The 27,888-nt window shown below is 38.9% G+C and overlaps 1 protein-coding gene across 1 annotated transcript; it reads left to right on the forward strand.

Annotated features, from left to right (window-relative positions):
• LOC125833258 (OVARIAN TUMOR DOMAIN-containing deubiquitinating enzyme 1) lies at nt 1–25,874 on the forward strand. Its single transcript, XM_049512405.1, has 9 exons — nt 1–108; nt 360–564; nt 1,639–1,704; nt 1,779–1,862; nt 1,975–2,097; nt 24,926–24,978; nt 25,091–25,140; nt 25,227–25,327; nt 25,516–25,874. Exons 2-9 carry the CDS (start codon nt 394–396, stop codon nt 25,777–25,779), a joined length of 912 nt encoding a protein of 303 aa, XP_049368362.1. The 5' UTR covers nt 1–108; nt 360–393; the 3' UTR covers nt 25,780–25,874.
• The last annotated feature ends 2,014 nt before the right edge of the window (nt 25,875–27,888 follow it).

A 27,888-nucleotide genomic window follows, 5' to 3' on the forward strand; every position in this document is an offset into this window, starting at 1 on the left:
CCGACCTCTGAGCCTTGGTACATCTGCTGGTTGTTTGCTTGCATGAACCACCTTTCTTCTCCGGTGGAAGTGGATATTCTTGCCTGCGATTCCACCCAGATCTGAAGGGTAAAGAATATGCCCAGAGTTATTTATATTTAGGAACCCCTATTAAACTGCATTGAAATGGTGGTGGTGTTTGTGATTTTCTTGTTAGTTAATACCTTTAACCTGTAGATTCTTTGCTACCTACCATGTTTTTGTCAAAGGCTTGTAGCAATGTTAATAGTCCTGGAGTCGTATACTGATTCTGGTTATTTATTAATAAATAGACTACTCTGATATTTTTTCACAAATTTAATTGGTGTCTTTGATATCAGATCTTACCATCAAACGAAGAAAGATATAATAGATATGCAGGATCAGGAAGGGGATGTGGCTGAGGCTGTGGCTGATACAGAAAAGGAAACGTTGACATCTTCTGAAACTGATGACTGGAAAAAATACAGGGATGATGATATTATGCAACAGCACTCTGCCATACAAGCTGAACAAGCTGTAAAAGTTCCATTTGTTGGTGATAAGGCAAGTCGTACTTATTTGTACTAATTTTTTTATTTAGAAACCCATACTTCTTTCTATCTCAGTTACCTGCTCAACATGTTAGTGTTCTATAATCAAATTGGCCTGATTCCTGCTGTTTTTAGGCCCATAGGGAATGGGTTAGTTTTGTTTTCACTGGTTTGTGCATACTGTTAACAATCTTGAAGGAATTTCTTCTTCTTCTTCTTTAATCTTTATCTCAACAGAAATATTCTGATTATACTTCTGCCTGATGCTCCAAAGTGTTCTAATTCAATTAGTTTTCTTGTGTTCTGGAAACTGAAAAATAGGCATCACTTATCCAGTAAATAAGATGTACAACATTCATTATCAAAAAAAAAAAAGAAGCTGTACAACATATTCCTGGACTCATATATTTTGCTTGATTTTCTCAAGATTCACCTGTGCACTGCAATTTATGGATAATTTGATGACCATAATAGAAGGTGAAGGATCTAGAAGGTTGGCTGTTGAGTAGCTTTTGCTCTTCTTTTATCCAAGTGGAAATTTTTATGCTCGTAATATTTTGGTTCTTCCTGACAATTACTTGTTAATCTGATGATTCCCCCACATCATATTGTGCCAGAATGGCATTTCCAATCAACTCATGCCATTATCTGTAGTATTCTTGTGAAATCAGGAGGTGTAGCCACAATAGCACCAGTATCTATGTGTTGGTTGGCTCTGCATTTTTTCAATAGTATGTACGTGCATAGTTTAATTTTTCACCTGATTCACCATTCTCACTTGACCTGACTGACTGTGTTACCAGCAAGGATTTGCATCCTGTGAACCCTCTCGCTGGCTAGCTTTAGGACATTCTTCATCTTTCTGCCTTGCTGGTATATCATTCTGTGGTTTCTCCATGGTTTACCATTTCTTCTGCGTTTGTAGTGCTTGTGTGTATATCTTTTAAACTTACGGGGATTGTTCAAGATCCTTATAGAAAATTGTGAAGAATTAAAGATACAAAATTCTTGCAAGGTTTGCTCTAGTTACTTGAACTTTAGTAAATACATTGATTAATTGGAGTATTTTGTCCGAGATGATCTGCAGGAACCTTTGTCTTCGTTAGAAGCTGAATACCATCTGGGAAATTCAATTGTGCTTAAGAAAATAAAGGTTTGAACATTATATTTATGTTTTTTTGGTGATTGTTCTGCATTTCTCAGTAATTCATGTAACTACTTCTGCAGGTGCTGAGTGAACAGTATGCTGCCATTAGAAGAACACGTGGAGATGGGAACTGCTTTTTCCGCAGTTTCATGTTTGGTTACCTTGTATGCTTATTTTCTTATTCTGCATGTTATTTGTAACACATATGTGACTCTCTAGCATGGACTTTGATTTTGGCATCTTTACTTACTAATGGATCATGTATTTCAACTAAAGGAGCACATTCTGGAATCACAAGATCACAATGAAGTTCAACACATTAAAGCTAATATTGAGGAATGCAAGAAGACACTTCAAAGTTTGGGCTATGCAGAATTCACCTTTGAAGACTTTTTTGCAGTAACTTGTCTTTCTATCTTATTATTTGCAATTACTTTCTTTCATGTTTGGTGACTTTGCATAGAACTGTCATTTCTTGATGCATTGAACTTAGGAGTTCTCAATCTATGTTTCTGGTGTACCCAGTATGTTTAATTGTGTCTAAGTTTTAAATGATGTACCATCAACTGAACATGAAATGGTAAACTTGTTGGTTAAAAGAATTCTTCACTGTTCCAAGCTTAACATGTACTGCAATATTAGTTAAGGGCTGCTCTCTAATGATGAATTTTCAAGAGATACTGTTTAATGCACTTTAATAATAATAAAATGAGTTGTTGATTGTGTTGATTAATTAGCATGATTTTAGGAGACTTCATATTTTTTCTAGCTTAATTGTAAGAATAAAATATTTTCTTTTATTATAATTGATTGTCTTCCCTTAATCAGTTAGGATTCACTTGTATAAATACCCCTTGTCATGGGATGTAAAGACTCTGAAATACAATGAACTTCTCTCTCTAGTTCTACATGTTATTAGAGTCATTGTTTCCTTTTGAGGTGAGTTTTTATCCCTGTAGTATTAGGATTCCTTTTTTCAAAAAAGAGGCCGAGTTTGCTCTCCCCTTGAAGCTGTCCCTAAAGGGTACTTACGATGGGATTTTTAGCCTACCCACCAAGTTTTAGATTATTTCGATCCCAAAGCTAGGGTTCTAGCAAGGTAGACCTGGTTTTCCGGTGAGACGAATCTGTCTGATGATTTTTTCCTGTTTTTTCTTGGCATAATACATAAACAGACAGACGCTCAAACTAGGCCTCAGCTAGCAACTAAGCACTCCAACTTTGAGAGTGCACATTGGAGTGCTTACTTGACAACTCAGGCCAAGTTTGTATTATGCCTTTTTTCTTCTTCTCTGAGGGACCTTTTTTTTGGAACTGGTAACTTTGTATATTTCTCACAAACAGTCTAAGTTGCTCGGACTCGGGTGCGGGTATCCGAGACGGATGCAAATCCGAGAGTCGGATTCGGCAAAATTTAAATTTTAAGATTCGGGGGTGCGAATCCGAGTATGGATACGGGTGCGGGGATACGGCTAATTGGTATACATGGTATATATAATATAAGGTGTAATATATTATATATACATGGTATAATTGCTTATTATTTTTAGCGTACCTCGAAAAATAAATTATATCAATAACAACAATAATAATATATCTAGTATAATCAAATAAGTGGATATATATATATATATATATATATATATATATATATAATAAAATATTATTAAAAATATTTATGAAATATATTTAATAATGAATTGCATATTTTGGTATAATTTTGTTAAAGAAAAGAGAGAATATAATAAACATTAAAAGTATTAATTTATTTTATAAATAAAAAAGGACACACTTATCTAGAGAAACCCTTAGCCTTTAGTCTTCTTTTTCAAGAAAAGTTGAAAAGTTGAAAAGACTTTACTTTTTCAAAAAAATAAAAAAGCTGCTGTACTTTTTCAAGAAAAAACTCCTCTTTCTTCTTCTCTTTACTTTTCCAATGAAGAAAAAACTCCTCCTCTTTCTTCTTCTTTTTACTTTTTCAAGCTTCTTACAGCTCCGCCGCCTCTCTGAAGAGGTCGCCGGAAACTGATCGCCTTTTCCCCAAATTTTTTTCTCGGCTCTGGTCAAAGTGTCCGGATCGGATTGACCGAATCCGACACGCACCCGCACCAGTGTCGCGTCGAGACGGGCTCGCCTTCAAAAATGAAGAGTCCGCGCAACATCGCAAACAGTGCAGATGTTGTACTGAAAACCATATTTACAAAATTTACTTCAAAATCCCGCTAACTCCTACCTAAATTGAATCTTGAACATCAATTATGGAGATAGTGTCATTTGAATATATTTGATTACACCAAAAACATATTAATAAAAGGCAGTTTAGCTTAATCTTTTGCATACTATTCTCTATTTTTTTTTTAAATAGGTAACTTTGTATTATATCACAAACCCATGTACTGAAACCATTATATACAGATGTCTCCTTTCCACTTGTTTCAGTCTATATTGAGTCTGAAACATCAATTACTGATACAGTGTCATTGGAGTATACTTGATTACACCAAAAACATAACAATAAAATGCAGTTTAACTTGACTTTCTGGACATCATTCTCTATGCTCTCAAAACACCTAGAATTCCTTTCTTTCCAAATAGTCCACCATGTGAGAAATATATACGAAAAATATTATTGAATTGTGTATCTAAATAGTTACATTGAGACCCTATTTATAGACACTACATTGGAATCCTTTTCCAACTAGGATTCCTATTCTTATTCCTATTCCTATTCCTATTCTTATTTCTATTCTAAGTAGGAAATACTTATTTCTATTCTAACACTCCCCCTCAAGCTGGTGCATACAAATCATATGTACCTAGCTTGTTACAGATGTAATTAATACGAGGACATGTGAGGGACTTGGTGAAGATATCTGCAAGCTGATCATTTGACTTCACAAATTTCGTAACAATATCTCCCGAGAGTATCTTTTCTCTGACAAAGTGACAGTCAATCTCAATGTGCTTAGTCCTTTCATGAAACACTGGATTTGATGCGATATGAAGAGCCGCTTGATTATCACACACAAGTTCCATCTTATCAACTTTGCCAAATTTTAGTTCTCCCAGCAACTGTTTGATCCAAACTAGCTCACAAGTTGCTGTCGCCATTGCTCGATATTCTGATTCTGCACTAGATCGAGCAACCACATTCTGTTTCTTGCTCTTCCACGACACCAAATTACCTCCTACTAAAACACAATATCCGGATGTCGAACGTCTGTCAGAGGGTGATCCTGCCCAATCAGCGTCTGTATATCCAATGATATGCTCATGGCCTTGATCCTCAAAGAGTAGTCCTTTACCGGGAGCTGACTTTATATATCGCAGAATACGAACAACTGCTTCCCAATGACTATCACAAGGGGAAGTCATAAACTGACTTACAACACTCACAGGAAAAGAGATGTCAGGTCTAGTCACTGTGAGATAATTCAACTTTCCAACAAGTCGTCTATACCTTTCAGGATTACTAAGTGGCTCCCCCTGTCCTGGAAGAAGTTTAACATTCGGATCCATAGGAGTGTCAACAGGTCTACATCCCATCATCCCTGTCTCCTCAAGAATGTCTAAGGCATACTTGCGTTGAGAAATAACAATACCTGATCTAGACTGAGCAACCTCAATACCTAGAAAATACTTCAATCTGCCAAGGTCTTTAGTTTGGAAGTGCTTAAAGAGATGTTGCTTCAAATCGGTGATACCATCTTGATCATTACCGGTGATAACAATATCATCAACGTAAACAACCAAATAGATACATCGACTTGGTGCAGAATGCCGATAAAACACAGAGTGATCAGCTCCACTACGAGTCATGCCAAACTCCTGAATTACTGTGCTGAACTTCCCGAACCAAGCTCGAGGAGACTGTTTTAGACCATAGAGTGACCTGCGCAATCGACATACAAGGCTACTAGACTCCCCCTGAGCAACAAAACCAGGTGGTTGCTCCATATAGACTTCTTCCTCAAGATCACCATGCAGAAAAGCATTCTTAATGTCCAACTGATGAAGAGGCCAATGACGAACGGCAGCCATAGATAGAAAAAGACGAACAGATGCAATTTTAGCCACAGGAGCGAAAGTGTCACTATAATCTAGCCCAAATATCTGAGTATACCCTTTGGCAACAAGGCGAGCCTTAAGTCGATCAACCTGACCGTCTGGACCAATTTTGACTGCATAAACCCAACGACAACCAACAGTAGATTTACCTGCAGGAAGGGAGACAAGCTCCCAAGTACCACTCTTATGTAAAGCAGACATCTCATCAACCATAGCCTGCCTCCATCCAGAATGAGAAAGTGCTTCACCTGTAGTCTTAGGAATGGAAATAGAGGACAAAGACGACACAAATGCATAATGGGGTGATGATAGACGATGATAACTTAAGAAGGTATAATGTGGGTTAGTATTTCGAGTGGATCGTATACCTTTTTGAAGTGCAAGCGGTTGGCTAGGAGGAGGCAAGTCCGCAGTAGGAGCAGGGTCTGGCGCATGACATGAATCATCTGGGACTAGGGTTGGACGTGGACGGCGATGATAAGTTAGTAGTGGTGGCACTACAACTGGAGATGTAGAAGTAACCGTAGATTCCACAAAGGTTGGCATAGGTAAAACCTGAGGTATGGGTAAGACCATAGAGACATCAGGATGATCAGAAGATGTATAGTAAGGCTGAGACTCAAAAAATGTAACATCAGCAGACATAAGGTATCGATGAAGATCATGTGAATAACAACGATACCCTTTTTGGACTCGAGAGTAACCAAGAAAGACACATTTGAGGGCACGAGGAGCTAATTTATCTTTTCCTGGGGCTAAGTTATGAACGAAGCATGTGCTCCCAAAGACACGAGGAGGGATAGGATAGAGATGTGACTGAGGAAACAGTATGGAATGGGGAACCTGATTCTGAATAGAAGAAGAGGGCATTCTATTTATCAAATAACAAGACGTAAGAACTGCATCTCCCCAAAAACGCAATGGAACATTGGATTCAAGGAGAAGAGTACGAGCGGTCTCAATAAGATGCTGATTTTTTCTTTCAGCTACACCATTTTGTTGAGGGGTGTATGGACAAGTAGTCTGGTGAATAATGCCTTGGTGAGTCATAAACTCCCGAAATTGGGAGGATAAGTATTCTAAGGCATTATCACTACGAAAAGTACGAATAGAAACACCAAACTGATTTTGTATTTCAGCAAAGAAACTTTTGAAAATAGAAAATAACTCAGAACGATCTTTCATTAAGAAAACCCAAGTACATTTTGAATAATCATCAATGAAACTAACAAAATAACGAAATCCTAAGGTGGAACTGACTCTACTAGGACCCCAAATATCAGAATGAACTAATGAAAAAATAGACTCTGAACGACCCTCAGTACTACGAGAAAACGTAGCACGAGTGTGTTTCCCAAGTTGACACGACTCACAATCTAATGTGGATAAACTAGACAAACTAGGCACCATCTTTTGCAGTTTGGATAGACTCGGATGTCCCAAACGTTTGTGAATTAAATCTGGGGAATCTGTAACGGAGCATGCTGCTAAGGAATTTGAAGAGGTAAGATAGTAAAGGCCTTGTGATTCATGTCCTGTTCCAATCATCTGTCCCGTACTGCGGTCCTGCATGAGAAAAAAATCATCGAAAAAAGTTATGCTACAATGTAGGGCTTTCGTCAAACGACTAACAGATGCTAGATTAAAAGGAGAACCAGGGACATAAAGAACAGAGTCTAGGGTGACAGAAGATAGGGGTTTGGCTTTTCCAACCCCTTTTGGTTTGGTTTGGATCCCATTGGCTAAAGTAATAGCTGGAAGAGATTGTGAATAAACAATATCGGATAAAAGTGATTTATTACCAGAGATATGATCAGAAGCCCCAGAGTCCATGACCCATGTTCCAAGAGTACTAGATTGCGACACACAAGCAAAAGAATTACCCGCAACAGAGACATCAGGTTGTGCAACCGAAACTACTTGTGGAGACGTTTGCTTATTTGCACGATACTGAAGGAACTCATCATATTCTGTCTGAGCAATATGAGCATTATTGGATGGTTGATTAGGTTGAGCACCATATGCTACTGGTGGAGATGTCTGTTTACTTGCGCGATTTCGAAGGAACTCATTATATTCCTTTAGAACAATAGGATCATAACTGGGTGGTGGACCATGCAAAATATAACATATATCACGAGTGTGTCCAGGCTTATGACAATGACTACACTTGGATCGAGGTTTCCCAAAACGCCCTCCTCCTCGCCGATTCTCCATAGATTGATATGTACGCTTTTCAAAGGTTTGAGATGCAAGAATAGATGAGTCAACAGTGGGTGATGAAACTACCTTGTGACTGGGAGGTGCCGCAAGACGAAGGAGACGAGAGAATAATTCATCGATTGTAGGAACTGTAGGGCTAGCTAAAATCTGATCACGTACAGAATCATGATCAGGAGGAAGTCCAGCAAGAGTAAGAACTAGAAACAATGTTTGTCTGTGTTCTTGTTGTTTTTCCACATTCGTAGTAACTGGCATTAATGTGTCAAATTCCTCCATGACTGCCTGTACCTGTCCTAAGTAAGTAGACATATCGGATTCTTGTTTCTTTAAGTTGGTCAATCGAGATATCACATCATAGAATCGAGATATGTCATTAGTGTATAAAGCACGAGCCTTTTCCCAAACTGTATAACACGTCTGGAATGGGCGAAACAAGGGCATCAACTTGAAATCAATAGAACGCCATAGGAGACTACATAATTGAGCATCTACTTTCTCCCATTGTGCTTTGGCTTTTGCATCTTCCTCACTAGTCTTTGCCTTTACATCTACCTCATAAGCCTTGTTCGTTAAGTGATCTTGGACACCTTGACCCTTGCACCACAACTCAACCGAGGAAGCCCAAGATAAATAGTTTGAACTTCCCAATAAAAGTTCTGAAGTGATTATAGGGCTAGAACTTCCAATCCCCATATTTTTGGAACCAAAAACATCACACCCAAAAGACATTATGCTAAATTTGTCTCGGAAAATTCAAATCTCGAAGAAAAGTCGCCGGAAACTGCCTGGAAATAGCTGGAACTCTAATTCCGGCGATCGGATCTGGTCAAAAACAGTATGGGCCTGGTCGGATTGGCTGGACGACCCCAACTGTCAAAAAAATCTCAAAAAAATATGATCAGAGAAGCCCTCACGCGCCGGCGCGTGAGACAGATCTCGCCGGAAACTGCCACCTCCGATAGGCGAGTGAGAGCGCGTGGGGTGGTGTTTTCCGGTGGTTTTGGCTGGGGTTTGGTCGCGGGGGCTTTCCGAGCCTCGTGGTGGTGTTGGTTTTCGCACAACACCCACAGAAAGAAAAAAGTATAACAAAATCAGACCCAACCGTCACCGGAAATTGACATAGACATACGGTGACTTGTTTGTTCTCACCAATGCTCTGATACCATGTGAGAAATATATACGAAAAATATTATTGAATTGTGTATCTAAATAGTTACATTGAGACCCTATTTATAGACACTACATTGGAATCCTTTTCCAACTAGGATTCCTATTCTTATTCCTATTCCTATTCCTATTCTTATTTCTATTCTAAGTAGGAAATACTTATTTCTATTCTAACACACCATATACTAGCAGTGATAATTCTCCATCTGTTTCTGTCCTTTGCATTCACCCCTGCTGCCTCCCAACTCTTCAAAGCCTCTGAGACCTTCCTGGGCATGGTCCAGGAGATGCCTTTGAGATTCAAAAAAACCCTCCATAGTTGTTGGGTATACTTGCAATGTAGGAACAGATGGTTCACTGTCTCTAATGCCTCCCCACAGAGAAAGCAACTAGAGCATAAGGTTATCCCTCTTTTCTTCAAGTTATCTTGAGTCAGAGCAGCTTCTTTGGCCAATAACCATATGAAGCATGAGATTTTATGAGGTATTTTGCTTCTCCATATTTGCTTCCATGGCCAACTGTATGTTTGTCGGTTTGTCTGATCCATCAACTGGTAGGCTGAGTTAACTTTGAATTCCCCTCTGCTATTTCCCTTCCACCACATAACATCTTCCCCTGTTTGTAGCCCATTAAAAGCTTCCAAAGTGTTGAGAAATTCTGCCACTCTTGCTATTTCCCAGTCATTGAATTGTCTTCTGAAATTGAAGCTCCACCCCTGATTTGTCCATAACTCTGCTATAGTATTGTGCTGTCCCAAAACTATATTGTATATGTCAGGGAAAAGAACTTCCAGGTTTCCCTTTTTCATGCCACTCATCTTTCCAAAATCTTGTCTTGCTTCCATCTACAACTTTGATCCTTGCATTACTCTTAACTTCATCCCACATGTCTCTTATTGATCTCCACAAACTCACTCCATTAGGTGTAGTCACTTCTTTGGTCATCCACATATCTTCGCCTTCATATTTTGCACTTATTACCCTTTTCCATAGCATCTGATTTTCATTGGCAAACTTCCACAACCATTTCATTCTGAGAGCTTTACTCTGTACCTTCAAGTTCTTTATCCCCACACCCCCTACCTTCTTGTCAGTTATAACTACCTTCCACTTCACCAAATTGAAGCCTTTCCTCTCCTTGTTGCCATGCCATAGGAATTTTCTCCCGATACTGTCCAATCTCTTGATGACTCTTGCTGGTATTGGGAACAAGGTCATCATGTAAGTTGGCAAGGAGTCTAAGACTGAATTGATGAGAGTCAGTCTACCTTCGAAGGACAGATATTGAGTTTTCCATCTAGCCAATTTCTTTTCACACTTCTCCAGCACACCATTCCATATCAACAGAGTTGGAGTTTTCGCCTAGAGGCATTCCCAAGTAAGTTGTTGGCAGAGTACCAATTTCCCCACTAAGGATTGCTGCTAGGCAGTTCATATTTGTGACTTCATTGACTGGATACATACTATTCTCTATCATATCATAACATTTAGCATTCCTCTCCTTCCAAATTGTCCACCTGATTCTCTGAGGGGCTGAGTTGAAGATATTTCCCTTCTATATTTCTAGGAAATCCTATTTCTTGATTTGAAGTTCTATTAAAATTACGGGGATACGACTTGTGTAGAAACTTTGACTTATCATGAAATTCAATAAAATTCAACATCTTAACAACTGACCAAACTTGACTCACCTTTTGTTGCTACATTTAATTATGTGTAATCAAGCACTGCCTTTACTGGTTACCTTAATTCTTGAATTGTTGATTCTGGTGCGAATAGACAAATGCAGGCTCCTCTAAAACTTGCAAAACTACTCTCCTAGTCCCAAACGGAATTATGTCAGCATAGCCAATGCCCTCTTTAATCCCCGTCTCTAGAACAAGTTATGTTATTTGTTGTTCACCTGATATTACATTATTATTCATTCTTCATTTAACAGAGTTTTTTGTTAACTTGTTGTCTGATAGTCCCATCACCTAAGAACTAAGTTGTAGTATTGAGTTCTTTCTTGATCATTGTGTTTTTTAAGGATCTACAAACAAATAGATAGTGGTAAATTGCATGATGACGTATATATGTTTGATGGGACTTGAGACTCTAGTCTAGCTTTTTCTTTGAGGAAATAAGAATGTCAACCAACGAAATAATCTAGTGTTATAGGTGGTTCGGGCTCCCATCCTTTTTTATTTTACGGAAGTTAGTATTGTAGTATGTCTTCCAGAACTGAGTCTAACGTTTTGTTTGGTGATGCTTGTGAATATGTCAACCATAATATAACTCTTACCTTTTGAGTGATCATAAAAGTACTACTCCTTTTACGATTATTCATTTGATGTATTGGGGGCCTATGCGAACTACTTCTTTGTTTGGAAATCGATGATTTGTTACTTTAATTGATTGTTACACTATGTTGACTTGGGTGTATTTGTTAATGGTCAAAAGTAAGATTTTCTCTTGCTTTCAATCATTTTAAGAGATGATTTGTACTTAATCTAAGGCTAGGATAAAAATGTTATGAACTGACAATGGCACAAAATACATGGATAATAGATTTGATTCTTATCTGGAGTTCAATTGGATAATCCTTCTCACTAGTTGTCCTTAGACTAGTGCACAAAATGGGTTGTTGAAAGGAAAAATAAGCATATATTAGAAATGGAAAGATCTCTTATGTTTACATTGTATCTACCAAAAACCTACCGAGAGGATGCCATTCTAGTAACTAGTTGCCGCCTATTTTATTGATAGATTATCACTTAAAACCCTATATTTTTTTGATAACCTAGAGGCTCTAAAAGGGTGAGATTAATATATTGTTCCTCCAAAGGTGTTTGGGTTGTCAACTTTGTTTACACTAGGATTTTTGGAAAATTTGAACCTAGAGCCTTAAAGTGTCTTTAGTAGGTATTATCCTACATAAAAAGGTACAGCTGCTATCATCCTCCTTCCACGAGATCCTTTGTCAGCATGGATGTTATGTTTCGAGGATCTAAGCCTTATTGTGAATATTACACCATCACCTCACCTCTTCAAGTAGAGACCAATAAGGAAGAAAGGATGATTCTCCCAAGTTGGAGAAACACTACCACAGGGGAAATGAAGTTGAAGAAAGAATTCATGGGAAGACTATTGAGCATTTAGATAGACCTGGTTTGATAACTCACTCAAGGAGAAATAGAGTACAAGAAGCCGTTATGTAATTTGTTGAAACTGAATTCTCTTCTATTGGTGAGTCTACGTTTCCTAATGGGTTAGATTTGCCTATTGCTTATAGTAAATGAGTAAGATCTTGTACCAAACATCTTTTATCTAATTTTTTCTCCTATAATTCCCTCTCTCCCTCATATAGAGTCTTTGTTTGCCTGTATCTTTTGTGTCTACTCCTCAGAATTGTAGGAAAACCAAGTTGTTTTGATTGAAGAAATGAAGATCTTGTCAAAAAATGAGACTTAGGAACTTGTCACTTCACCACTGGACAAAAGTTGGTTGGCTGCACATGGGTCTTCACTCCGAAGCATAAAGTTGATGCCTCGATTGAAAGATTCAAAGCAAGATTAGTAGCTAAAGGATTCACTCATATTTTGTGGAGTTAATTAGCGGGAGACTTTTACCCCGATTGCTAAGATGAACCCTATCAAAATTCCTATTTATTATGCAATTAATCTTGATTGGGACACAGTGCAGCTACATGTGAACAATCTTTTTCCAAAACGATTATCTCTCTGGTTACCAACAAAGCAAAGTCGATCACACCCTCTTCATAACACATCAAAAGGGTAAACTCACCCTTCTCATTGTTTATGTTGATGATATAAGAATGATAGGGGATGACCTGATTGAAGAGTTGAGATTAATGATCTAGGTAGGTTGTAGTATTTCATGTGGATTTAGGTTGTTGCTATAACAAAAATATGAATAGAAGGAAGTATATTCTAGATTTTATTGAAATGAATTGGTATGATAAGGTGCAAGTCAATATAATCGCTTAATTGAAAACAATTACAAGTTACAAACATGGGTTGTGGAGGGTCAATGATAAGGAGAGAGATCAGAGGTTGGTTGGAAGACTCGCTTATCTCTCATGTTAGACAAGACATAGCCTATTTAGTCAGCTTGGCGAATTGGTTTATGCATGATCCCCTAGACCTCATATGCAAGTTTATCTTTCACATTTTTCAGTATCGGAAGTATGCTCCAAAGAAAAGTTTGCTTTTCTCTAAACATGGTCGCTTCCGGATAAAAGCTTTCACAGACGCAGATTGATCTGGATCTTTAGATGATAGAAGATCTACATCTGGTTCTTGTACACTAGTCGGAGTAAGCCTAGTTACTTGGAAAAGAAACAAAGTGTAGTTGCAAGATAAAGTGCGAAAAGCAAAATATGGATGTTTTGAGCTTCTTTGGCTACAAAAGTTACTGGAAGAATGGAGAATGTTTGAAAAAGGGAAACTTTTCTTGTACTGCGACAACATAGCTGCAATCAGTATAGTGTAGACTTTTGTTCAACATGACCGAACAATAGTGAAGTTGATCGACACTTCATCATAGAGAAAGTTTCTAGTGGCATCTTGATTGCTTCATGTACCGTTAGAAAAATAGCTAGCGTATGTGCTTACAAAAGGCCTCAGTAAGATTTTCCATATTTTGGTTTGCAAGTTGGGCATGTATGAGTGCGGCATCTTTGCTCCAACTTGACGAGGAGTGTTGATTGTGTTTCAAAATACCTACTTGTATAACATTCAAATATGCTCTCAGGCACAAATATCGAGGCTTGTCAATTTTTAGTTTAAAGTGTGTTAAATTTAGGTTTCAGATGGGTGGATCTAGCAAGCTCGTCGGAACACATCCAATAGGGGAGGATAGCATCTTTTACAACGCAGGTTTCAAGTCCTGCGACATTACGAGATGTAAAGACAAAGTTGGGAGTTGGTTTGTATGGGTGGAACGCAGGCGACGTCTGATGAGAAGAATGGAAATTAGCATTAAAGTCCTGAAATGGTTAGTTACAGTATTTATTGAAGCTTCCAAAGTGCAGGGGAGGACAGTTAAGAGGTGGAACATGAAGGACCACTTTGCAGAGTTCTATTGCACTCTCAAATACAAGGGCGAACCCATCGGTGGCCCCCTAAAGTTGGCACCAAGTTTCACTTAGACACCTTAACCAAGCTTTGTTTATTTTAGACACCTCATGTCATGTCCCGCTGTGTCATTTTGACACTTTTTACTGAATTGACAAAGTGCGTGTGTTGCACTGATTTTAAGTGCGTAGAAAGCATTTTTTTTGTGAAAAATAATATTTTTTCTCTTCATCTTCTTCCCTCTTTCTCCTTCATCTTTCACCACCATTATGTACTGATTTTGAGTAAAACAAAAAGAATCATATACTCATTGAAAGATTAAAAAATAATCATAGACTGATAGAAATAACTTACAAAAGCTATTTTTTTTTAAAAAAAAAATCAGATCTAAAAAATAACACCACTACCTCACCGGAAAAGATGGAGATCCACCATTTTTTGTTACTATCTTTCTCTCTCTCCCTCTCTTCCGCCAAAACCTATTTTATTTAGAATTAGAATTATTAGTTATAAAAGAAAATATGAGACGTCATTGAAAAACAAATTGGATCTAAATCTCCTCAATTTTTCCGGCGGAACTCCAATTTTCGGCGAATTTTTTTAGATATGAGTCATTGAAATGACTTCCTAGAAAATGAAGTCTTTTCTTATTGAAAATTTTTTAAAATATAAGTTTAAATGGTTTTTCTTTCTTATAATTAAATTTTTACTTTTTTAACCAAATTGACACATGTCTTCTCTTAATTTGTCATCATGCCATGTCATCCGCGAGTGGATAACACACATTTTTTAACTTTTGTTGATTGTTAAAGAAGTGTCAAAATGACATAAGGTGTCTAAAATGAACAAAGCTCAGTTGAAGTGTCTAAGTGAAAGTTGGTGCCAACTTTAGGGGGCCATCGATGGGTTCGGCCTAAATACAATGAGAGCGGGAGATACATCAGTTTTATAGCATTACAAGGTCAAAACAAATCAGTTATAATTACTCCAGAATCTACATTCAAAGGAGGTTGGGGGAATATAGCTCACAAGATTGTTGGGTTTATTTATGAACTAGACAAAACACAGGGGATAACAATAAAGGGCAACAAACAACTCCACAGGTCCTACAAAGAAGCTTTATTGCGTGACAGATGGGTGATGGAGGCAACGGAGAAGGCAGAGATACAAAGCACAACAAACAGAGTAAGGATCACATGAGGCAAATCGCAATCAGAAAAGGACCTCTTGAACATATGCTTAGTAGGGAAATTCCAGTGCCAAACAAATGAAAACCCTAACTTGAACGATGTAAGAAGATGGGCCTGTAACTCTTGGAAGTCGGCGATAGAAGTCAAAGTGTATGCCATGTACGACGGCCATTTTATGTTTGAACTACCGTCAAGACCAACAGCAGAGCATGTCTTAACAGGCCAATGGACCTGGAAGAAGATGAAGTTGGAACTTGAATGGTGGAAACCAACAATTGGCTACTGGCCTGCAGAAGTAAGGAGAGATTGGGTATGGATCAGACTGCTAGGTTTACCTATGAATCTATGGTCGCAGAAGGTTTTAAAAGAGATCGGTAACCTATGTGGAGGCTATATCGAGACAGAGGAGGAGACCTCTCTCAAAAATCATCTTCATTGGGCTAGAATAAATGTACAAGGCGACGGTGAACGGATTCCCAAAGAAGTAGAAATAACCTGCGATGATTTCACTTACACCATTCCGGTATGGTGTGAAGCTCCGGTCACCGTGAAATTTTTAGAAAAGAGGAGAGAGGAGAAGGGAAAATACCCAACAGTCAATACCCAAGATCAGCTTTTGTAGATAACAAAGGAGGTAATAACAGCGAAAAAGGTGGATAGGCACGTGGGGTCTTCCAGTGAGGGTTCTCTCATGCAAGTGGGCCCGAGATTTAAAAGGGGAGAATATAATGTTTATAGCAGACAAAAACTAGGTCAAAGGAAAGTGGGCCCAATTCTTTTGGACCCAATTGCTGGAGAAAAGGCTAGAGCCCAACCTTTACAAATCCCTTCAGAAGACATTTTTAACATTGAGATAGCAGCGAATCAAACGAAGGAAAATAAAGCTCAAAGCCAGATTACACCATGGAATAGGGACGATGGGGAACTGGAAGTTGCGAGACATATGGTAGACATGCCTGGAAAAAATAAGGAAGAATTGGGGAGAAAAGTACAGCGATAATGGTACAATCATTGGCAGAGGAGAATACAAATGGAGGAGCAGAGGATGTTATTCCACTGGGTATCCAATTCCCAGAGGAAGACTACAACACACTGAGCACCTCAGAATGGATACACCAAAATATAATCAAACTGAGCTCAGAATTTGGGGTTAATTTCAAAGGATGTGAGAGAGAGCGAAGGAATTATTGATGAAAATTGACAATAATAAGCGAGAAAGTAAGGGGTTACAGAGTGAATAGTAAACATGCAAGAAGAAAGGGCAATTGGAACTAAAGAACCTACAACTAGATTCTAAGTTTCACAGCAATGTGTCACGGACTTAGAGTGTTGGCTAAAGTTCCGTGCGGCCCTTGACAATTTACTCACCACTCTTTCAAGATCTTGTAAACTCAAGGAAGCCTTTAAGACTTGGATCGCTAAGAGAATGCTTTTAAGGAAAGACTTGGAAAGAACAAAGAGAGAGTTTTTGGAAGAAGGCTTTTTGTATTGCTTTGGAGAATGCTTTACACTTGAGTGATTGCTTGGATGGTTGGATGCCTTGCAAATGAATGGCACCACCTATTTATACTAACTCCTAGGGACTAAAGTACAATTTTAAATTACTTTCTAAGTCCCTAAACTTATTTACACAAAAGCCCCTCTCTAGAATTCTCTACACACTCTAGAATTCTAAGGCTTTCTTTGGAAACCATCTAAATTATTCTAGAGAATTCCTTAGAATTCTCTAGCCTTCTTGAATAATCTAAAGGGTTCTAGAGTCTTCCGGAAACCTCTCCACAACTCTAGACCCTTCCGCCCCTACTCGTACACAAAATTTCACTGTGATGTGGCGGGACGTGACACTCTCCCCCACCTATTGATGCGACGACCGCGTCGCATTACCGCTACACCATCATCCGAGCCTTGGGCATGCGCGACCAATAGTCCATTGACTCGATCAAGCCCCTTGCGCAACTCCTTCAACGTCTTCCATATCGCTTCTAGCTCGGTCTTCTAGCCTACCTCCATCCTAGGAGGCAAGCGCCTCAGCGGCTTCTTTGGCATCTCGACATTGTTCTCTTTTGGCACCTTCTTCATGCATGGTGGCAAGGACCTTCTTGCACCATTGTCCTTCTTCGAACTTGCAATGGTGGCTCTAGACATCGACTCCTTCTTAGGGTTTTTCTCGAGCTGCATGGCCGTTAGGCGGACTTGTCCTTCCGTCTTCGGCACCTTGACCATGGGCACCATACATGATCTTCCTTGCTTCATGACTAGAAGTCGTTGGAGGTAGGGGTCGATCACTGCGTGGCACTACTGGAAGAACTCCTGCCCAAGAATTATGTCAGAGATCTAAAGGAGCGACAGTGAAGTTGGTCTTACCTTGCCACTCACCTAGCGTGATGCTCACTCCATGCGCAACTCCACACACGGGAGTCGGGGGTGCATTGGCGTTGCTTGAACTGTAACTCAACCCCAACCTCGTTGCTGCCTTTTTGGTCATGAGATTGACCTCTGCACCCGTGTCGACCAAAGCACAAGCAGGTTTTCCATTGATCTTAAGGTCGACATACTGCGCGCGGTATCCTCTTGGCGTCTCTGGCTGCTTTGTGATGGCTCCGCATAGTCCTATCAAGCCCAACTGCGTCGTCTCTGCGCCTTGTCCTTGCTCCTGTGCATCTTTCGCCTTTCGCTCTCGCAGGATAGCACCAAGGCTCTTCAGTTCGGGGCACCTTGCATAACCATGCGGCCCGCCGCATATGTAGCAACCACCTTTGTTGGCAACCTCTGTCTTCCTCTCCGTGTTGCCATGACGTCCAGACTTCTTGCCATCGGACTTATAGGTGTCATGCTTCTTGGGATGTGGCCGCTGCTCCTCGTCTTTGCCACGATCTCCCCCACCATGGTCATGACTACCTCTCATCTCTTCTCCTCTGGCTCTGTCGGGCTTCTCCTGCCTGAAGTCTGTCAAAGCTTCGGCCTGCGTGATGGCTTCATCTATGGTCCTGACTTGCCGACGTTCCAACTCCGTCCTGGCCCAATTTTGCAGCCCATCCATGAAGTGGAACAACATATCATCATCCGTGAGGTTAGGAATTTGAAGCGTGAGGGTAGTGAACTCCTGCACATATGCGCGGATGCTGCCCGTTTGCTTCAGCTCCCTAAATTTGCGCTTCGCCTCATAGATGACGTTATTAGGGAAGAAGGCTTTCTTGAACTCCTCCCGGAATTGCTCCCAGGTGTTGATGGTGCACGTCCCCTTCCCTATCTCGGCCTCCTTGCGCCTCCACCATAGCATGGCCATTTCTGAAAGATACAACACACCGGTGTTGATCTTACTCTCGTCGCTCTCCAGCCCGTTGCACTTGAAGTAATTCTCCAAATGCCAAAGGAAATTCTCCACCTCTTGCGCGTCACGGACGCCTTTGAACATAGGTGGCTTGGGAGCCTCGACCCTGGCCTCCCTATCTCGATCAAGCGACGATGATCCTCCAACTGCCACACCTTCCTTGAGTGCTTTCATCTCGGCCTTCATGGTCTCAATCGTGCTCAACGCCTCCATGAGCTGACACTCCAAGGAAGTTATAACCTCCTTCATCTCAAACTCGGCCCGCTAACGTCCCTCCAACTCCTTACAGATGTTTTCGGTCTCTTCAAGGGTGAAGTCCTCAAGTGTCTTGAACTTGCCATCAACCACGTTCAAACGCCGGCCTAATATCTCTACGGCCTGCCTCGCCACTTCAACCCTTGCGACCCATTCTTCTCCAGCGGTGACGTCAATAGGCTCCTCGCCACGTTCATCGTCACTTGCTTCGGTGGTCGAAGGTGGATGAGATGTTAGCGCCTCGCTTGGTGTGGGATCCAGCAGCATTTCCTCATTACTCTTTTGGTGCTTCTTTCCCTTGTGGTTCCTCTTTCCACCATCCGAGCATACGTTAGTAGCGACGTTCACGTCTCCTTCGGTTGTCATTCCCTTAGTATCAAACCTTCGCTCTGATACCACGTTGTCACAGACTTAGAGTGTTGGCTAAAGTTCTGTGCGGCCCTTGACAATTTACTCACTACTCTTTCAAGATCTTGTAAACTCAAGGAAGCCTTTAAGACTTGGATCGCTAAGAGAATGCTTTTAAGGAAAGACTTAGAAAGAACAAAGAGAGAGTTTTTGGAAGAAGGCTTTTTGTATTGCTTTGGAGAATGCTTTACACTTGAGTGATTGCTTGGATGGTTGGATGCCTTGCAAATGAATGGCACCACCTATTTATACTAACTCCTAGGGACTAAAGTACAATTTTAAATTACTTTCTAAGTCCCTAAACTTATTTACACAAAAGCCCCTCTCTAGAATTCTCTACACACTCTAGAGAATTCTAAGGCTTTCTTTGGAAACCATCTAAATTATTCTAGAGAATTCCTTGGAATTCTCTAGCCTTCTTGAATAATCTAAAGGGTTCTAGAGTCTTTCGGAAACCTCTCCACAACTCTAGACCCTTCCGCCCCTACTCGTACACAAAATTTCACTGTGATGTGGCGGGACGTGACAAATGGCTCTAGAAGTAAAGGGGGGTATTTGTCCATCATGGATCAATGAATTTAAACATTATTTCCTGGAATGTGAGGGGACTGAATTGTGGGAAGAAAAGGTGTATGATCAGGAATATGTTAAGAATCTGGAAAGCAGATGTTGTGTGTTTTCAAGAGACAAAATTGGAGGGGGAGATTGCAAACATAGTTAAAGAAATTTGGGGTAGTTAGATGGGCAGATTATGTAGAAGCTAGTGGGACTAGGGGAGGCATACTAATTATGTGGGATAAAAGAATATGGGAAGATGAAGTAAGTAGTGTGGGACCATACTCAGTTTCATGTTGTTTCTCTGGCAAAAACCAGGAGATTTTAAATGGCACCTAACGGGAGTCTACTCCCCAAATGATAGAGTTGAAAGGGAAGAAACTTGGTGGGAAGTGGGGGCAGCTAGAGGTCTATTTACAGGTCCTTGGGTCTTAAGCGGGGATTTCAATACAATGAGATATCCTTCTGAGAAGTTCAACTGTAGTAGAATCAGCAGGTCAATGACAGATCTTTCAGAGTTCATTGAAGACATGGAATTAATGGACTTGGACTTAGCAGGGGGGAGAGTTCACATGGAGGAAAGGTGAAAGACATTCCACAACAGCAAGACTAGACAGGTTCATGATCTCTGAAAGTTGGGATACAAAATTCAGGAATATCAAGCAATCTATTCTGCAGAGAGAATTGTCTCTGATCATTCCCCATTGATGCTACAATGTGGAGAATGGGGGTCAACCAAATCATATTTCAAGTTCGAAAATTGGTGGCTGACTAAAAAAGGTTTCAATGACAAAGTAAAGGGACAGTGGGGTCTTTTCATTTCTAGGGAAAACCAGATTTTATACTGGGAGCAAAGCTGAGGGCATTGAAAGAAAAGTTGAAAGAGTGGAGCAAGACCGGTCAGGGGAATCTGAAACAACAAAAGCAACTTGTACTCAATCAATTAACAGAAATTGAAAGGATACAGGATCAGAGAATTTTGGAGGAAGGGGAGATAGTTTCCAGATTAGCTCTTACCACTGAGTTGGAAGAAATAGTCAAAAATGAAGAAACAGCATGAAGACAGAAATCTAGGGCAGTTTGGCTTAGACAGGGGGACGTGAATACCAATTTCTTCCACAAGGTAGCAAATTCACATAGAAGTGTCAACACTATTGATAAAATCAAAGTCAGGGAAGAGTTACTAACTGAACCTGCTGAAATTCAAATAGAGATCACCGAGTACTATGAGAATCTATACTCTGAAACTGAGGATTGGCGGCCAAAATTGGAAATGAGGGAGTGTCCTATGATTGATGAAGATGACAACAACCAACTGATGGCCCCTTTTGAAGCGCAAAAAATTCTAGAATGCATCAAAGCATGTGCGGGGGACAAAGCCCCTGGCCCAGATGGCTTTTCAATGGCTTTTTTTAGACAGTGTTGGGATATCATCAAAACATAATTGGTTGCAGCAGTTCAAAACTTCTCTGTGGAAGGAGTGTTTGAGAAGAGTATAAATGTTACTTTTGTGACTTTGATACCTAAGAAGATAGGGGAAGAAGAACTTAATGACTTTAGACCAATAAGTTTAGTGGGGGGAGTTTACAAGATAATTGCAAAACTTTTGGCTGAAAGACTAAAGAAGGTGATGCATAAGCTTGTGAACAAGCAACAAATGGCCTTTATCAAGAGCAGGCAGATCATGGATGCAATGTTGATAGCCAATAAATGTGTTGATTCCAAGAAAAAGGATAAACAACCAGGGATCCTATGCAAGCTGGATATCCAAAAGGCATATGATCACCTGAATGGGAACTTTTTGATGAAGATGATGCAGAGGATGGGTTTTGGTCAAAGATGGTTAAAGTGGATCAGACATTGCATAAGCTCAGTGAAATTCTCTATTCTGATCAACAGAAACCCATGTGAGTTTTTCCCATCAAACAGGGGTTTGAGACAAGGGGACCCCCTATCTCCTTTTCTTTTTATCTTGGCTATGGAGGGGTTGAGCAACCTATTCCACACTGCAAGAGCAAATGGTTGGATCAGAGGTTTCAAAGTGGGGGAGAATACAAGAAACAATCTAGAGATCACTCATCTACAGTATGCAGATGACACTTTAGTATTTTGTGGAGCTGTAAAGGAGCACATGCTAATTTTGAGAGTCATTTTAAATATTTTTGAGGCTGTGTCAGGTTTGCACATAAACTGGAACAAGAGTTTCATTTATCCAGTAAACACAGTACCAAATATTGAGGACTTAGCTTACAAGCTTGGAGGGAAAGTAGGTGAACTACCAACAACCTACTTGGGAATGCCTTTGGGGGCTAAGAGCAAATCAAGTGGAATATGAGTGGTGTAATTGAAAAGTGTGAAAGGAAGCTCATGAACTGGAAGTGTCAATATCTATCCTCAGGTGGCAGACTAACTCTAGTTAACAGTGTCCTGGATGCCTTGCCATCATACATGATGTCAATATTCCCTATACCAACCAAAGTAACCAAGAGGTTAGATGCAATTAGGATGAACTTTCTATGGAAAGACAGTGAAGATAAGAAGAAGTATCATTTGGTCAAATGGGAGGAGTTGCTAGTTAGCAATAGAGGGGGTGGACTCAACATCAGAGATCTGAGTACGTAGAATAAGAGCTTGATGATGAAATGGTTGTGGAAATTTGCCTCACCAGAAGTATCTCTATGGAAGGAAGTAATAACAGCAAAATATGGCATGGAGGACAAGTGGATGACAGAGGGGGTGACCAGCCCTTATGATTGTAGTGTATGGAGATCAATCAGGAACTTATGGCTACTGGTCAAAGATAGAACAAAATGTAAGGTTGGAAATGGAGAAAAAGTGGCCTTCTGGAATGACATCTGGTGTCCGGTGCGGACAGGAGACACTCAAACAAGCATTCCTTGAGCTACATAATCTAAGTCAAGCATAGGAAGCATCAATGGCAGACTTATGGACAGGACATGGACAGGACAAGGGTGGAATTTACATCTGAGAAGAAACTTAAATGACTGGGAAATAACATCCATAGCAAGATTTCATGAGACAATGGCTAGGGCTACCAATCTAACAGACGAGCAAGATAGACTGATATGGAAAGGGGAGAGAAAGGGAGAGTTCACTGTAAGATCTGCATATCGAGAATTGAGACCTATTGAAGAGCAGCAAGCAGGATGGCCTTGGAGGATGATCTGGAGAACAAAAATCCCATACAAGGTGAATTATTTCACATGGCTTTTGGCAAAGGAGGAAGTCTTGTCACACGAAAACTTGAACAAGAGGAAACACAACCTTTGCTCTAGATGTTATTTATGCGAAGAACAGGTGGAGACAGTCAACCATCTCTTTTTACACTGCAAATGGACAGATCAATTATGGCAGATGTTCATTCACAAGAGGAAGATCAAGTGGACAAAACCAGGGAGAATCATAGAAGTTCTAAAATGTTGGAATAGTGATGGAAATGCATGAAAAAAGGAGGAGAGATGGAGGATTGTCCCAGTATGCATTTGGTGGACAATTTGGAATGAAAGTAATCAAAGATGTTTTGAAGGAAAGAACAACAATATTCAGAAGATAAAGATAAACTGCCTAGGTCTTAATTATTTTTGGTGTAAGCAAGTAGTAATAGGAAATTCTGAAGATGTTTCTAATGTTATTGACTGGTGGTTGTAACTAGAAGATCTTAGGGGCTGTTGTTAGTACAAATTTTTGGAGGGGAACTACACTTTGATGTAGTATACCTGTGGATATATAGAAGTAAATGTTACCTTTCTCAAAAATAATAAAAAAATTAATTAGCATGATTTTAGGAGACTTTATTTTTCCTTTTCCCTTCATAATTATAGATATAACTTTTTTTAATTGTAATCAGTTAGGATTCACTTGTATAAATTCCCCTCTTCATGGGATATAAAGGCATTGAAATACAAAGAAGCCTTTCTTCTTTCTCAAATTCTACGTGAATAAATCGGCATATTGTTTCTCATTTACATACCGGAGGTTGGAATAACCAGATATCTTATTATCGTGAATTACCAGAAAATGTTACAAAGTTCAAGCTCCATGAGTGTTTTCACTCCCAACTACATATGCAACTTTATGCTGTAATTTTCTTTGACAAGTGTGAGACTTGCTGGCGGTAACCAACTTTTAGTTGATACATGGGTAGATTGGGTTGTACTCCCAGTTTCACTCCATTTCGTGAGGAATGAACTTCTGATTCTCTTGTATTAGTGAATTTGAACCCTATGTTCCTTTTTCTTTTGGTTCTTACCAAGTTGTTCCTGAGCGGCTAAGCCAATACCTTCTATTGCTTAATTTTCATCTTGATCTTTCTTGATATGTGTTCCTACATCTTTTTGGTCCAGGAAAATTTTGCTTGTTCTAATTTGGGCAAGGGCTTTTCAATTAAATCTTCTCACACATTCCTGCTCCAGACTTCCACACCTTTAATTTATTTTCTGACATCTCTAAACCTTTTTGCTCCAAATTTATGGCAGGGATTTGACCAATAATCACTAGCCTGTATTTTCCATAAAGGTAGATGCACAATAAGGGCCTCGGCAATTATGATGATAGAAGGGATAATTGTATTACTAATTAGTAGTATTCGGTATCTAATTTTAAAACAAAAACCAAGGAAACTGCATGCCTAGGAGTTGTAATCTTCTTGATTATCTTACATCTTTGTTTGGTGGGAAGTGAATTTAGAAGGAAAGATTTGATATTGATGATATGTTGGACAAATACTTTTTTGTTGATGGAGCTTATATTATGTCACTCTTTTGATAACTATTAATCTTATCTTCACTCAAGATATGTTGTATCCCTGTATCTTGAGTAATCTTTGCTCGTTACTTCGTTCCTGCATTGCCTACATCAGTATCTTGCATCATTTCCTTCATTTGATTATGAAATTTGTCACTCTGAGGCTGTTTCATCTTTTTGGACTAATAGTTATTCCTCGAGCAACTCGATAGTGTTCTTCAAGGTAGTGAAGATTCCATAAGGTTTGGATTTTACATTTTCGAATTTTAATTTCCATTTAACTGGCTAATATCCTTATGCTTCCACTGGTGAACTGGAAGTACTCAAGGAATAAACTTGGTTTGTTTATTGCAGTCATGATGAACTCCTGTGCAGAAGTCGTGATCCATCAATTTCTGACTATGGTATGAGCGATTGGCGACCTTTGTAAATGTGAGATTATAAAGTGCTTTATTCTTCTCTATGTGACCTGATGATGTGTGCTGTTTAGTTGTTATGTTCTTCAGATTTGTGACATCAGGTGAAATAAGAAAGCGGTCCGAGTTTTTCGAACCATTTATTCTAGGACTAACGAATACCTCAGTGGAGCAGGTTTGTTCTTAAAACTTTTTCGAATTTTTAGACTTATTTTTGTACCAATGAACATATGCCTAAAATTGTCTAATGTCTACTAAATAAACTAACTTGTATGAGTACTTCCTTGCAACCTGTTTTGTTAAATGGTGTCCCACTGCTGTTAGAATCCAGGTCCTAACCCATCTTGTTATTTGAAAACACAGTTTTGCAAGTCAGCAGTGGAACCCATGAGTGAAGAGAGTGATCATGTACAAATTATAGCCCTATCAGATGCATTGGGTGTACCAATCCGTGTTGTATATCTTGACCGAAGCTCATGTGAGAACAACAGCATCAATGTAAATCACCATGACTTTATTCCTACTAGCAGGGAGGTTGGGAATAGTGATGTTTCCAAGACCACAAATCCTCCATCTATCACTCTGCTGTATCGCCCAGGGCATTATGACATTCTGTACCCTAAGTGATGTTCTTCAGCCTGCACTTGTTAGCTTGTTTTCATTTAGTTTGTGGAAACTTTGCTTATAGATATTGATATGTATGATCAATGGGTATAGAAACTGTGTTACCATCATAATCTGACTTTGTTGACGAGGGCCGAATTGTAGATAAGTGGAGCTTTCTTAATCCTCTCATTACAGTGGTTTCTTAGTTGAAATTTTCTTTTGTAAAACTATATATAATGAGGTGAGACTTATCAGAAGAGATTGAAAATTTTGCTTGGGTTCTACTACAAACTAGGTAAGAGTTGCCCGTGCAAGCATGGGCCAACGTTGCAATATTTTTGTGAGTTGAATGTAATGATAGTGCATACATGGAGACACACGTGCACGCGCGCGCGGGTGTATATATATATATATATATTATAAATATGGTTGGCACAGTTGTTTTGTTTGTTGTCATGGCTGTCGCTTACATTAGATAATTACATTCTACAATAATTACATAATGCTGCATTTTAGCCCTTTGCGCCAGAAAGTATCTGTGAAATAAGAGGGAAAGATGAATTTAGTGTGTAGCTATGGGGAGTAGTAAATGTGGAGTGTGATTGCAAGATTTAAGTACCTGATGGTTTGCAAGAAGTAGCAGCAAAGTCCACGCTATCAACAGCAAAAGTGTCCGCCATCAACATTTGTAGCAGCTGAGTAGACAAAAGGGTGGTGCCAGCCATATCGCAAAAAAGTAGTATATACTACACTGATTACAAAAGGAGAAAACTCAGTTGTTGAAGAAATAGAATGCTGAAAAAATATATGCTAAGTTATATAATTTGATTATTTAGTTAGGAATAAGGCGAGTATCCTGCAGGTTGTCATCCAAATCTATATATATATATATATATATATATATAAAGGAGAAACATGGGGCTGCTGATGTGGCATGCTTTTAAAGTCAGGAATGATATTTATCTTTTTTTTCTCAAATTTTTGATATTTTTCAATCTTTAACTCCATGAAAAGGAAAAAGGCATCAGTTTAATTTTAAAGCTTTTGTAACTCCTAATGTCCAATTAACCACACCCTTTTAAAACATTTCTTAAATTAATAATATACACTTAAATAGATGGAAGATGAAGAGACTAAAAACTTTTCATTTTCCACAACAGTTTATATTTAGCCTATAATATAGAAAGATTTTAACATCCATAAACAATTACAACACACTTCTTAACTTTGTTGCTGCTTCTTTTTCATCTTCATGTCAATCAATTTCTGATTATCATGTTGTATATATATTTCTATTAAGAATGTATTACGTCGATCTGATATTACATGTGTGCTAGCGTCGTCGTCATCATCATGACTCATGAGCAACTCATAATGTCAATAGATTTGTCCAACTTCATATTAGCGGGAATGATCACATTAATACATTTTTCTACTACATCCAACAAGAAATGAGAAAGAGATATTACACATTGGTGTAGGAAGAAAGATTATGTTGTATCTCCTTAAAATAAAAGACTTTTTGAAAGGATGTTGCACTATAATTCTTTCTACAAAGAGATATATGTTGAGAAAAATATTTATATGGTTGAGAAATTTGTAAGTGTGAAGAGTGTTCAAAGGGCAAGAAGATTATTGGAGAAAGAACCAATCTATTTATGTAATTCATATCAAATTAGGAAGAGAATAAGGAAGAATTATTTGGGGAAAAAATTAATTTATTTATAGAATTCATGAAGATTATTGGAGAAAGAACCAATCTATTTATGTAATTCATATCAATCAATTTATGCATGAAGATTATTGGAGAAAGAACCAAACTATTTATGTAATTCAAATAAAATTAGGAAGAGAATAAGGAAAAATTATTTGGAAAAGAAATTAATTTATTTATAGAATTCATATTAAAATTAGGAAGAGAATAAGGAGAAATTTGTTATGTAATTTAAAAAGAGGAGAAATTAATGTTGACATTATTTCTTTCAACTTTTTTGTTCAACTAATTCCTTTTTCTTTATGTTCAAAAAACTTTTTTCTATTTTATTTGTTCTTTGTGCATCTTTAATTATAATTAAAGATATGATGTTAATTTAGGAACAAATATATATGTATATCAAGTTTCATTGAACA

This window comes from Solanum verrucosum, unplaced genomic scaffold, assembly GCF_900185275.1.
Source record: "Solanum verrucosum unplaced genomic scaffold, falcon-dt-bn FXZP01000097.1, whole genome shotgun sequence".
In the NCBI taxonomy this organism is placed as follows: Eukaryota; Viridiplantae; Streptophyta; class Magnoliopsida; order Solanales; family Solanaceae; genus Solanum; species Solanum verrucosum.

Coding starts and splice junctions, on each gene's coding strand:
- LOC125833258 (XM_049512405.1), top strand. CDS start 394: ATGCAGGATCAGGAAGGGGATGTGGCTGAGGCTGTGGCTGATACAGAA. Junction 1,863..1,974: donor GTTTCATGTTTGGTTACCTT/GTATGCTTATTT, acceptor TTTCAACTAAAG/GAGCACATTCTGGAATCACA. Junction 25,328..25,515: donor CGAATACCTCAGTGGAGCAG/GTTTGTTCTTAA, acceptor TTGAAAACACAG/TTTTGCAAGTCAGCAGTGGA.